Source organism: Strigops habroptila, chromosome 4, assembly GCF_004027225.2.
Source record: "Strigops habroptila isolate Jane chromosome 4, bStrHab1.2.pri, whole genome shotgun sequence".
Taxonomy (NCBI): Eukaryota; Metazoa; Chordata; class Aves; order Psittaciformes; family Psittacidae; genus Strigops; species Strigops habroptila.
The window spans coordinates 6,076,953-6,089,687 of NC_046358.1; the positions used below are offsets into that span (position 1 = coordinate 6,076,953).

At 42.3% G+C, this 12,735-nt stretch overlaps 1 protein-coding gene across 6 annotated transcripts in view; it reads left to right on the plus strand.

The window, feature by feature from the left end:
• AMBRA1 (autophagy and beclin 1 regulator 1) overlaps positions 1–12,735 on the plus strand; it is a 130,786-nt gene that overhangs the window by 75,853 nt on the left and 42,198 nt on the right. For all 6 annotated transcript variants that reach the window (XR_003990782.1, XR_003990783.1, XM_030481184.1 and 3 more), the window contains 3 exons: positions 2,138–2,248; positions 10,729–10,917; positions 11,372–11,526. Coding sequence is in view for 4 of the 6 variants with exons in the window: in XM_030481184.1 (XP_030337044.1) it covers positions 2,138–2,248; positions 10,729–10,917; positions 11,372–11,526 (455 nt within the window). In the remaining 2 variants the exon portion in view is untranslated. The remainder of the gene's footprint in view (positions 1–2,137; positions 2,249–10,728; positions 10,918–11,371; positions 11,527–12,735) is intronic.

A 12,735-nucleotide genomic window follows, 5' to 3' on the forward strand; every position in this document is an offset into this window, starting at 1 on the left:
TTCCTAGGGTATGTTATTCTACAGTTTATATATTACTTGCTATGCATACAAAGATTGTTCTTGTTGCAAAATAGATGCTGATTTTGTAATGTCCATCTGTAATAAGATCAATATTCTGGAATTATGTGCCCCAAGTCTCACTTCTGTTGCTTGTCTTTGCAGGGTGTTTTCCTTGTCTGGTTGAGTCCCATAAGAGTGATGTTAGTTACTGCTCCCCTGCAGCAAGTCCCATTGCTTGAAATTTGTACAGAAGCTACTTTCCTGTTCTCCACCTGGTGGCTTGAGGCAAGGCAGCAGAAGAGCTGCCCTTGTGTACCAAGCAGGGGCTTGCAATGAGACTTTGAAAGATGAAGCGACATAGAACTTAATCCGTCTTCCACTTCTAGTTACAAAATGTAATTTCATTAATGCATTGAATCTGCTTTCTCCAGCATATATCTTTTGTTCAAAGGAGCCTTTTGTTTTGGGGGATATGGAGAACAAGGCCTTGGGCATATGTAGAGCAATGGAAATGTCCTTAATTCTGCTCTCCAAGTGATATGTGTGCATCTGACAGAGGCAGATACAAGGACTGAGCAGACACAGGGTGGAGGTTTGTTGATTGCTGCAGGCCTGGCACAGCTGGGTACACAGTGTGGAGCTCCCTGCTCACAAGTCTTGCTCTTGACAAATTCCTGAGCTTTCTCCAGACCTAAAATTCAGGACTCGAGACAGCTTATTGATGAAGAGAAGACTAGCAGCAGCCTCTTAGTGTCTTTATTTATCAGCACCAGTCTAGAATTTCCTTCCTTACTTTGCCCTGCCCACCTTGTTCTTTATTTTGCAGAGAAAACATAAACCCTGTTTGTGTGTGTGTGTGTGTGTGTGTGTGTGTTCAGGCCGTTTTTTTACAAGCCTGAGTGTTCTGCTGCTGATTTGGTAAGTAAAAATCAGCTACCCTAGCCTCCTCATCTTCCTCCACACCACTTCCATTTGCTGGCAGTTAGTAGGCTTTTAGCTGTCAGCACAGGCTGGCCTGCTGTGTGCTGGAGACAGAGTTGTCAAAGTGATGTCTCTTCCACTGTTGCTGCTGTAGCAGCAGAGTCCGGAGCCAGCCCTTCTGGGAGAGTGAAGCCCTGACTTTTCTGTGTGCTTCCCACCGGAGACAGTGTGGAAATGCTGAAATCCAGACTGTGTAAACACTGGAGGCTTTACTTTTCCTCATTTGTACTTGGGGGTGATCTTGGTTTGAGCTCCGTTATCAAATTCTATTACCTTGAGTTTCTCTGGCTGCCAGCATGTGTGTGTAACACAACGGCTGCATGTAATGAAGACCTTAGAGACTGCAAATAACATGATATTTTTGACTCTAGTACTACATAGAACTGTATCTTCCCTCCACTTGTCTCCCTAGGGATTGCATTTAATGCCTCTGAGCTGTCCCAAATGTATGCTGACTTGAGTTACTAGTGGCAGTTCCTTTCTGCCTGGGAAAATACATTTGTTTTTGCTAGTTTCTGAAGTATTCTTCTTAGCTTTCTGCTTTGGGCTGTTGCCCAAATCCTTGGGTGGTTAGCAAGGGTCGTGTTGTTTGCCTGGAGTCAGGGCAGCCCATGCCTGCTGTAGGTTGGGCCATCCAGAGCAGCAAAGGGCCAGCTCATAGGTCCTCCAAATATTTTCTGTTCCAATCCTTACTGTGTAGCAAATATTGTAGGCAACCTGTATCTTCTGAGTGGAGTTTACAGTAGTAGCAGGGATTATGTCCACAAATGGGTGTGATTTGCCAGAGCAACGCTTTTCCTTAGTATTTATTCTGGTCTGCCTTCATAACTGTACTAGAAGCTTCACTAGTAGCAATAAGTAGAATGCATTCGCATCAAATGAATTAATTCCTATTTCTGCCTTGAGTCTGGACAAATCTTGCCTCTCATCAACTTTCGTTTCTTCCAGAAATGTGTTGCAGGAAGGTGCTTTCCTATTAATTTCCTGTGGTTTATTTAGCAGATGTTGCTATTTCTGTAAATAAGGTTTCTTTAAGAATCTAGAGTTTTGTGTATTGGATTTTGAAAGGGGTTTTTATGGTTTTGTCTCTCTCTCCAGCTCTTCTCTGGATAATCTTCTGGAGGTTCCATTGATAATTCTTTCCCCTTTTCTGTAGGTGCTGTGATTGGGGATGGACAGTCAGCTGTGGCCAGTAACATTGCCAACACAACCTACCGGCTCCAGTGGTGGGACTTCACTAAATTTGATCTGCCTGAAATCAGCAATGGTAAGCTGGAAAGGACATCAGTACTTCTTTTAAATCTACACCAACCACAGCTACCATAAGCTCTAGGATCTTCCAAAGGTAGTTGTATGTTGCAGGCTTTGGATTGTTTGATTGTCTTATTACACTGAAAACTGTAAAATGCTTAGCCCTTTGAGAAAGTCGACTAAAAGCATGCAGAGCTCTTCCTGCTGTTTTGCGTATTCTATCAGCAAATCCATGCATAAACGGGGCTTTTTTTGTCAGCATTCTCATGGGAATATGCAATCCTCTTAGAAGGATCTCCTTATTCTTTTATCAGGTTTGTAGAGGGATACTGTCTTTATATCTTTACGTTAAGACCTGCTAATAAATTGCGTCTAAATTCTCCAAGTTACTGATATTAGTGTGGGTTAAAGTGTTGCAATATTTGTTTGGAATCAGGCCCCTGGTCTGTTGCTTACTACAGTGTTGCAAGCCAGGAGAAGTAGATGTAGCTTCTAGCCATTTGCAAAAGCAGGGATTTGTCCCATATCTCAGGTGAAAGCTGCTTCTGGGTCAAGAATATGGGCAATATTGCTGATTTTATATATTTATTGATGTATTTTTCTCCCTCCCTTTGTGAAAATTAGACCATGGTTCTACGTGTGTTCTATGGCCTAAGCTAGCTCTCACACTGGAAGAGATTTCCGTATGCAGGCACAAGCATATTTGATGCTTGTGGTCAGCTGATCAAGGAATGACTTTTTGGGGGCTAAAGCTAACTTGACTAGAAAGTCTATTTTTAACCCAAAATGGTATCCTGATATAGCTTCCTGCACAGCTGCAGAAATGTTTGTGGCAGCCTGGGATGAAGATACGAGGTAGATATTTGTGATTTGGGGTTTTTTTGTACAGTGATTTTTAGCTTAGACAATTTCTGTGCGTCAAATTCATTGCTTGACTTCTCAGCAAAACCAGATTGGGTTCTGCTTCAAGGGACTGACTTTTTTAGGGAGAACAAAGATTCTGTTTTCAGAAAGACTTCTGCTTTCACTGGTAGCCATTGAAATGAATTAAGAAAAAGTTTCTCCCAGTCCCAGGCCTGTCTGCTCTGCAATTCTAGAAATCACATAACTGACAATAGAGGTCTCTGGGGGGTACTGTCCTGTTGCTTAACAGGCCCACAAAAGGAGCACGTGCAGTGACACCATAGCAGCAGAGATATGGGGAATTGAAATCATAGAACCACAGGATAGTTTAGGTTGGAAGGGAGCTTTAAAGTTTATCTACTCCATCCCTCCTGCTGTGGGCAGGGATATCTTTAGATAAATCAAGTTGCTCAAAGCTCCATCCAGTCTGATCTTGAGCACTTCCAATGATAGGGCATCAACAGCTTCTCTGGGCAAGCTGTATGGGGCCATTTACCTCCCAGTCCTTGGGAAATCAGAGGAGCTAGGGGAAAGCTACCAGTAGCCCATCCCATTACAGAAAGCTTTCTTAGTGTGGTGTTTCTACGGATAAAGCATCTGGTGTTTCTATCTCATCTCCTTCCTTCACACTGTATAAAACATTGTGGTGTGATGCTTATAGCATGCTGGGAAATAAAAGCCCTGCTTCTAGATGATAGCCCTCGACACTGTAAAGGGGGAAAATGCTGTATATTTTGTACTTGAAAACCATTCTGTCTCTTGGGAATGAACAGACAGTGTCATCTTGAAAGTCAAATACTGTGTTGAACTCATGTGCCAGTGCTTTGACGTGTCAAACTCTGAACTGCCAAACTTTGTAGTAGCAATGTGAAGTTGTAGGCTGAGGATCAGTGCTCAAGGCGAAGTTTTGCCACGTGGTGGCAATACTTTCTGTGGTCCAGCCAGACTCTTGAACAGAGTAAAGATGAAGTCAGAGGGGGAAACATCTTGCTGCTGACTTAAATTCTCTGGGACTTCTCTGCAAACTTGTGAAGTATTTGAAGAGTGCTACAGCTACTAATAGCTTTTTATAGCTTTTGGGGGGTTTTGGCTTCATCTGGCTGCTGAGGAGGCTGCTGGTTTAAGAAAAAAAAGCATAAGATGTTTGTTTATAATTTATGGAATCCCATGGAAAATAAGAACCATCTGCTCCTCAAGACATCAGTATTTCAATCTTCTGACTGTACCCTACCAGGACACTTCTATTCTGAAATAGCTTTTAATTAGCTGGAAATTGGGCTATGGTTTCTGTTGTCATTGTGCCCTTCTTGCAGGCAGGATTTCTGCTACAAGTGCATCCCCAGTCCATGTGACTCCCCACTTTGTGCTTCATAGTACTTGTTTTGTCCATCTTTATTTATTACCATTTGGAGATGTTCGGTTTTACTCTGCTTCATCATTTTTACATGCTGAGCTCAACTCTGGCATTTCTAGATTGTTAGCCATATCTCCCTCTGCCAAGGTTTAGTTGGGATGTACGAAGATGTAGCAGCTGTGCTCATCCTAAAACAGGTATTTGCCAAGCTTGCATAGACACAGAACAAAGGCTAGCTCCAAGTTTGGCAAGTTGCATACGTTTGTAGAGATACTGTGAAGCTAAACGTGTGACAGTGGAGTGGTAGTTGGATGAGTGTTTTCTGACTCTTCATGACCTTGGAAATAAACTGTTTTCCCAGTAAAGCATTTGTCCTCAAAAGCTCCCTTCTTTTTCCATCATTTCCTATAAATCAGAGGTGGTCATGTGAGAGAGGCCGCTTACACAGAGGGGGCAACAGCACTTCCTGGGACTGACCTGAGCCACAAGTGTTTTAGGAGTTCAGGCAGATGAAATGATGCAGCTGAAGTTTGAGACTGCCTGCCAGCTCCTCTTTCCATCAAAGAAATGACTCTGTGGCCAACCTCCATCTCCGAGCAGCTCTTCTTCCTGTTACCATTAAACAAAGAAAAGATAGTTTGGAAGTAGGATGTTTTCCACTGAAGCGGACGCGTCTGAGCAAGTGACAGCAGCGTGATGAATGCAGTCCTGGGATCTCAGCAGCTGGGCCCCAGCACCCTTCAGAGCCCTGGGCTCTGGACTTGGCTCTGCAACAGCAACCTCACTGATACTCAGTCCACCACACACACACAGAGGACTATGGCAGTCTTGGGGAAATGGCTTTGCAGGGACTTGTGGGATTTTAGTCTCTGCCCTGTCTTTCTCTATTAAGTGCAAAACGGGAAATGGTGGATTCAGATTTCTTCTCCTTTGCCAGCTTTGCTTTTAATAACTCTTGACATGAACATGGCCCAGTCTTAAACTGTAATTGCCAGTCGTATCAACATTGGGGTGAGGAATTTATTTGGCAGCAGACACAATCCTATCTCTGGCATTTATTTAATATTCTTTTTATTAAGTATTGCATATCCTTAAGATTTTCCGCAGCTAATGGGTAAGTATTGAATCAGTGAACAGTGTAGAATATAGCCTTTCCACAGGTAAAATGTTTGAAGGTTTTCTCTCTTGTTTAAATCTTCTGAATATAGCTTCTCTTGTGCTACTCACTGCTTGTTATTTCATTTTCTAGCCATTGTGGCTGAACTGGTGTGGTTCTTCTACATATAGTCAGGAGTTTGTTCTGTTCTAACACTGGCTGGGACTTGAGGAACATGATTTGATCAATACTTACTGATCCACAGTGGTATGCAGAAGAACTTACAAGAAGAAAAGAGAAAGGAAAAAAGGCATGCTAAACAATGTATAAATAGGAGCAGCCATTAATAAAGTGTCATCCTTCATTGTGGCTAGAAGTGGATGGTGCACCCAGCACTGTTTTCCTTTGGCAAACAGTGCTGTTGCTGCCGGCATTCCAGGCCTTCCTCAGCTTCAAGCATAATTATGCTGTAGGTGTAAGCACTCCAAGTTGGCACAACAGCTTGATTAATTTGTTCTCTGATGTTTCTTTTGATCCGTTCTGTCAGCTTGGTGGCTGCATTAACAACAAAAGAAAACAAGAGATGAAAGGGCAGCCTCGCTGTAAATGGTTTTCCAAAAAAAGCAATTCTTTTCCCCCCTAAAATCTTCTGCATTGGCTTCATTTTCATAGATCAGGCCTCAGGCTCAAAGAAATCAAATAGCCTGTGGCTTTGGCAAATGCATGGCTATTGTCATCTTCCCTGTGTCTTGGGAATCTCTTAGATGGTGTTCCTTAAAATGAAACCTTGCTGAGATCTCCACCTCTCACATTTAGACCTTTTCTGCTGGCACAGTGGGTTCCCTTGGTTCTAGGTGTAAGTGCTAACTGAGTCCCTCATCCGTTGTGAATGAGAGAAGAGCAGAGAACCATAATGCCAACATGAATCAGATATTGAAAGACTGAAATAAAGGGCGCTCTTCCTTGTTTAGCACATCTTGCATCTGTGATGCTTTATGTTCCAGACACACATCAAGGGGGAAAGATCACTTCTGGCAGCAGAGCTCACAATCTGTTTTGCTACAGGGCATTCTCTGTATGCAACAAACTTTAAAAAGAACAAACTGTGCAGTTGTGTTGGCCATCCCTGTGGACTGCTCACCAAAACCTCTCTGCTGCATTGAAAAAGAGGGGAGGAGGGAGGAAAAACATGAGTGAACAATTGCTATATGATAAATAGACTCTTGGTGACTGAGGATCCAAACCGTACATTGTTTTAAAAAGACATACAGTAAATGCTAGATAAGGAAGACTATTAGAGACCTGGAAAGGAAAAAAATAGCCGTGGAGCTGAGGGTAGGCACAAGGCATGGCAATGTCCCCGAATCTGTAAATGGTACAGAAGAAATACAAGCATTTCTTGCCTTACAGAAATAAAGATGTGGAATTCTTATGAATGTCCAAGGTTGCATTAGATTAAAAAAACCCCTAAACTTTAAAAGCTGACAAGAGACATGAATTCTATAAACTGTGATTTTTCAATAGTTACAAGAACAAGGAAGAAACATCACCTGTGCCCAGAGAAATCTGTATCTGTTCCCTCTAAAGCTTCTGGCACCTCTTTGAAAAGCACCAGGACATCAGTAGAGAAAGGTCCCTGGACTAGATGACACCCATACCTTTGGTCTGATGAAGCAAGTGTACAATCTGGCTACTTCCAATATTGAGCATCAAGTGACAGTGCTAAACAATGTAGGGAAACCATGGCTGCGTCATGGAAATGGCATCCTGAGCCTAGAGGTGCAGAACAAAACCTGCTAGATGTCTAGCAGGAATGAGAGAGAACAGTTCTTCGATCCCAAAGAAAAGGACAGGACTATATTTTTCTCTCCTACTAATCAAAGGTTTTTGCACAGGTGGTGGTGTGTTTCATAGCTCTGTCTCTGGCAGATGGTCACCCTTTGTGATGTGCAGTTTTGCTCTGTTGCAGGCCTTCTTGCTTGGCTGTCTTTTAACCAGTTAACTCAGAATTGATTGCGAGAGTTCTGATGTTCACCTGTCCAATAAGTTCCCCACACACCTTTTTTCCCTCCAATTATTTAGATCACTGCTGACCTGAGTGCAGCTACAAAGGAATTGGTGAGAAAGGACCCCCTTAGCCACTGAGTGCAGCTCCCTGCTGTCTTAGGCAAGCACATCCTCTTATTCTGTCTTAAAATTGGTTAAATTCTTTGTCCCTTTCACTTCTGTTGAAAGTTTATTCTAGAATCTTGCTACTCTGGTAGAAATCTTCTAATTTCCAAACTTAATGGCTGCTTTTACCCACTTACCTGTCAGTGTTATTTCTGAAGAGAATTGGTGTTTTTCTTGCACTTACTTGCTGATATTTTTTGTAAATGCAAGCCTATTTCCTCACAATCTTTTTTTCCCCCCAGTCATCTTCCTAGCTCTTTGCTGCACTTGTTACCATTTAAGATTTAATCTTTCTTGAACATGGCTAACCAAACTGTGCCCAGTATCCTGCATGTGGTCCCAGCACGAGGTTGTATGTTAGCACTGTTAGTGTGCTCTCTAGTGCAGTGTAGGATCTCTTTCATGCCTGTTGGATGGCTCAGTCCTTGCTATGGTTACCAATGTTGATTCTCTCTTGTTGCCAGCTGAGAAGCTCCTAGGTAAAGCAGAAATTTATAGTATACAGTATGTAATATATATAATATATGTAATATATAATAAGATATATTAATACACTCTAGAACTCTTCCATTTCCCTTCCATTATGTCTCTATGTCCTTCAGTTCACTGTGTGGTCTGATCATGCTCTGTTAATGAAATTACCCAGCTTTATCAACAGAATGCATTAACCAGCGCCACTCTGTGTCTAGCCCATTGATAAAGCTAATAAATAGGACTGGTTTTGAAATGAGTCACTGAAGAACTCTGCAGGAATCCTCCCAGTTTGACAGGGGTTACAATAGTGAAACCTGTTTTCCTGCATCCTTTAGCTAGTTCACAGCATATACTGCAGTGCCTGCATTGAGGCCCATCTTCTCTTGTGATGATGTGATGAGTGCTTGAGTGAAGCCTGGACTTAGGAAAAAGAAAGGGGGGTGTGTGTGTGTTAATTCTACTTCTTTTAAAATTAGATAGTATAGTCTTTAATCTTTATTCTGTTGCCTTTCTGTTCTACTAGCTTCAGTCTAAGCAGTCGAGAATTTTGCTATCCTTTGGACTATCTGTTCTTTGAAGGGCCATGCGTGGTTTAGATTCCGTTATTACAGCACTGACAGTGACTACTGTTATTTACCTTTTTCTGTTCAGCACCTTTCTGTTTATACTAGGCTGAAAATTACTGTTTTTAGCAGCTTTGAGACTGGAGAAAAAAAAGGTTGAATAAATTTAGAGTACAGGTGTAGGTGGCTTGGTACAGAATGTAATTATATAGTCCACTTCTTATCCTCGTCGTCTTTTTCATCAGGATTTCTTAAATGCAACAGTAGAAGTTGATACTCAACCATGCAGGAAAGCAGTTCCCAGGAAAAAATGTCTTTGAGACCAGAACTAAAGATGAGGTTTGGTGAGTGCTTTGAAACAGCAATGCAGGAAGAAGAAGCAGTCCTGTCTCCTTCCTTGTCATGACATCTTCTGCTCCTGCAAGTGTCTATGTGGCTGTATGGCATACCAGGTCGGGAAATCATTCTGGCTAAGTAGTGACCACAGACCACAGTCAGTAGTTTCTCAGCCATATCAGTTCCCTGATGTAGCTTTCTTTCCACAGAAGTGTTGGAAACAAAGGGCAGGGATTGTTTTTTCTGGCAGCAGCACCAGTTTCTTAAAGCATTGAGTTACAGCTTTAATTTGATTTGGAAGTTCAGACTTTCAGAAGTATGCACGAAGCATTCTTGGCACTGTTCTTTTGTTAAACTAATAAGGAATCTAGCCTGAGAAGTGCCTTCATAATAAACTCATCAGCAATTTTAGCTGAACAAATCAAAGCCAATTCTAGGCTGGACATGGTCTGATGGTTTAAAAGGGAATTTCTGGAGTGTAGAAGTTCACATAGTGATCCACGTGGTGCTATAGCTTCAAGCATGTGAAATGGGTTGTTCTGTCTTCCAGCATGCAAAGCTTTTATATTGCAAATGTGGGCTTTATTTCTATTTCTTTATATTTCTACTCCTGTGAGTTTGAAAATACTTGAAACTGAAATTTCCACATTCCCAAAATAGTGTGCAGTTTCAGCTATAAACCTGGAATGATTACACTGGTTTTGGTGAAAAACTGGAGGAGAGAGCAAACATGACTCCAGCCTTTTTTACCAAGCCACTATTGAACCATTGGTGATGACAATGCTACAAGGCCTTGGAACCTCATTGTACTAAGAATGGCACAAGTGCATAGTAAGATTCAGTAACCCAAAGAGCTTGTAGTCTGCATATGAAAGACACAGAGGGGGAAAGACTAGTGTAAGGTCACCCAGCAACTTGCTTGCAGAGACTAAAGAAACACTTGTGTTTTGTGAGTTGCAGCTCACTGCCTTGTCTGCTCAATTGTTACTTCACCCATTACAGGAGTATCTCAAATACTGGAGTAATTAAACAGAGGGCTGGCTGGAGAAGTCTCTGCTCTTTCTCGCTTGCTTTATCCAAGATTGGTGTAAAAATCAGCTGTCAGAAATGAACGTCTGTATCTGCAGGGAGGAATTTTTCTCTCATCTCCTGTTTACGGGAGATAAAGGGGAGCTGGAACTTAGGGACTCCACAAGAGCAGGGGAAATGAATTAAGGTGTACTGTTTCTAATGATACTGCTGCTGGAGTTTGTCGGAGACTCATGATTTGAGACTTGTTTAAACTATGCTGTCCTTTGCAAAGGATGGTGTTATACTCAACAAAGGAGGGGTCTGATAAAGTGCAAATGCCACTGTTTCCTGGTTGAAGGCTCCAGGAGGTGAGTAGATTTCATTTCCTGGGCTCATTGGAGTGTCTTATCTCCGCTTTGGAGCAAATTTGACATTAATCAGGGTATTAAAATTTCATAAACTTTTGGAGAAAGCTAAATGTCATGAGTGCCATTTACATGTATTGTCCTGTCTCTAGCATTAGGTTTAAATCTTACTTTAGTCTTTGTTGAAACTGAGTACTTTAATCACTGCTCCTTTCTTTGCAGCCTCTGTGAATGTGCTTGTTCAAAACTGCAAGATTTACAATGACGCTAGCTGCGATATCTCTGCTGATGGGCAGCTGCTGGCAGCCTTCATTCCCAGCAGCCAGAGAGGCTTCCCTGATGAAGGAATACTGGCTGTGTATTCTCTGGCACCACACAACTTGGGCGAGATGCTCTACACAAAGCGTTTTGGTAAGCATGCAGCAAGAAGTCAGGGTGGGTGGGAGTGTGAGAAGTTACCTCAGGACTCAGCCTCCAGTGAGAAGTGCAATAGTCTGAACATCAGTGATTGTAGTAACAGAAAATATTTTATTGGCCTTCCAACCAGCCACAAATACAGTGCTACTGGGGAGAAGCTTTTGGTATGGTCTGGACATATAGGGTTATGGTATGGGGGAGATACTAAGGGATAGTATTTTATTCCTTAAAGAACTTCATTGTTTTAGGGGGAAGATGCTTGAAGCAAGGAAATGTCCCACAAAACTTGTATTTGTGCAGGTCTCCTTATTCTTCTCTATCCCTTATAAGAATGAGCTTAGAATGCCAGATGTTATGGGAATGCTGGAAGGGAATGAAGAAGCCGTGAGGATGAAGCATGGGGACGGATGTCAACTTGTGAGAGAAATAACCCCTGTTCTCTTCATAGGCCCTAATGCCATTTCTGTGAGCCTGTCGCCAATGGGTAGATACGTAATGGTGGGACTGGCTTCCCGACGCATCCTGCTGCACCCCTCCACTGAACATATGGTTGCTCAAGTCTTCAGGCTGCAACAGCCCCACGGTGGAGAAACCTCTATGAGGGTGAGTGTGTGTGTGTTCTGCTTCTGTGTGTTTCCACCAGTCATTTCGTATTGCTTTGGCTCTAGCCTAGTAGTTAGTTGCTGGGTTATGATAGCAGAGAGGTGGCATGCTCCAAGCCCACTGAATAATAAACATGTGAAGGACTTTATTGCAGAGGTATGCAAGCATGACAGGAGAACATGAAAGTAACATAATTGTGACACTTTACTCTGTTTTCAAATATGATGACAAACAAATACATTCCATGTCATGGAATACATTCCTAAGTCTAGATATTACTAGGAGTACCTAGTAGGTCTTTTTGGACTTTTTTGGCTAATAGGCATCTTGCTTGTGGTACTGTGGTTGGCTTTGATGAAGGAGCTTTTCAGCTGAGGCTTCAGGATCATTTCCTAACATTCCTAAAAGCAGCTAACCTCTAGGAGAGCAGCAGTTTTGGGAAGGATAGGAGCCAATCAGTCTAAGGTGAGGCTTACTATACTTTTACCAAACAGGCTTTTGTTGGCTATTTATTTGTGAGCTTTCTATGTACATGTGGGTGTATTTTGGCAATGGAATTATGTTTTGGTACTTCTGCTTCTGTACCTACTCTGACTCATTTAGTACCTGAGGAAAAACATTCATCTTTTCTTACAAACTGGCAAATGGAGTTAAGAGAACACATATGTCTTGCTTTGTTCATCAGCAGAGCACAGCAGCTATTCAGTGATAGTTTAGGATGGGAAAAGCCGTGTCCAGCTGATAATGCACAAAGCATGCGAAGGAGGCAGAACTAGGTAATTTCTGAAGCTGAAATTTGGGCTGGATTCAAGTTTTAGGCCATGTATGCAGGTGACTTGTTGCAGGAGATGAAAAAATACCTATTCAATAGCTTCTCATTTGGGGGCATAACTTAATCATAGTGCAATTAATTCCATGAGCAGCTTCCCCCCCCTCCTTTTCCCTTTTAAGTTTGTTTTTTTTTCTTTTTTAAAAGGCCCCTATGATTATCATTACTTTTGGCACAGCTTTCCCGTGTACAGGGGTTGCACTGAGCCATTTGTCTAGTGGCCCAGCACTGGGGAGCCTTGTCTCTGGGAGAAATTGCTTGATTCACCTTCAGACTCGGTAGCTGCTCCCCAGAGAGCTCATGATTCAGAAAGGGTCATCTCAGCTGCGTCATTACATGAGCTGCTTTATCAGCTGATAAAACTGTTGTTTATCATCATC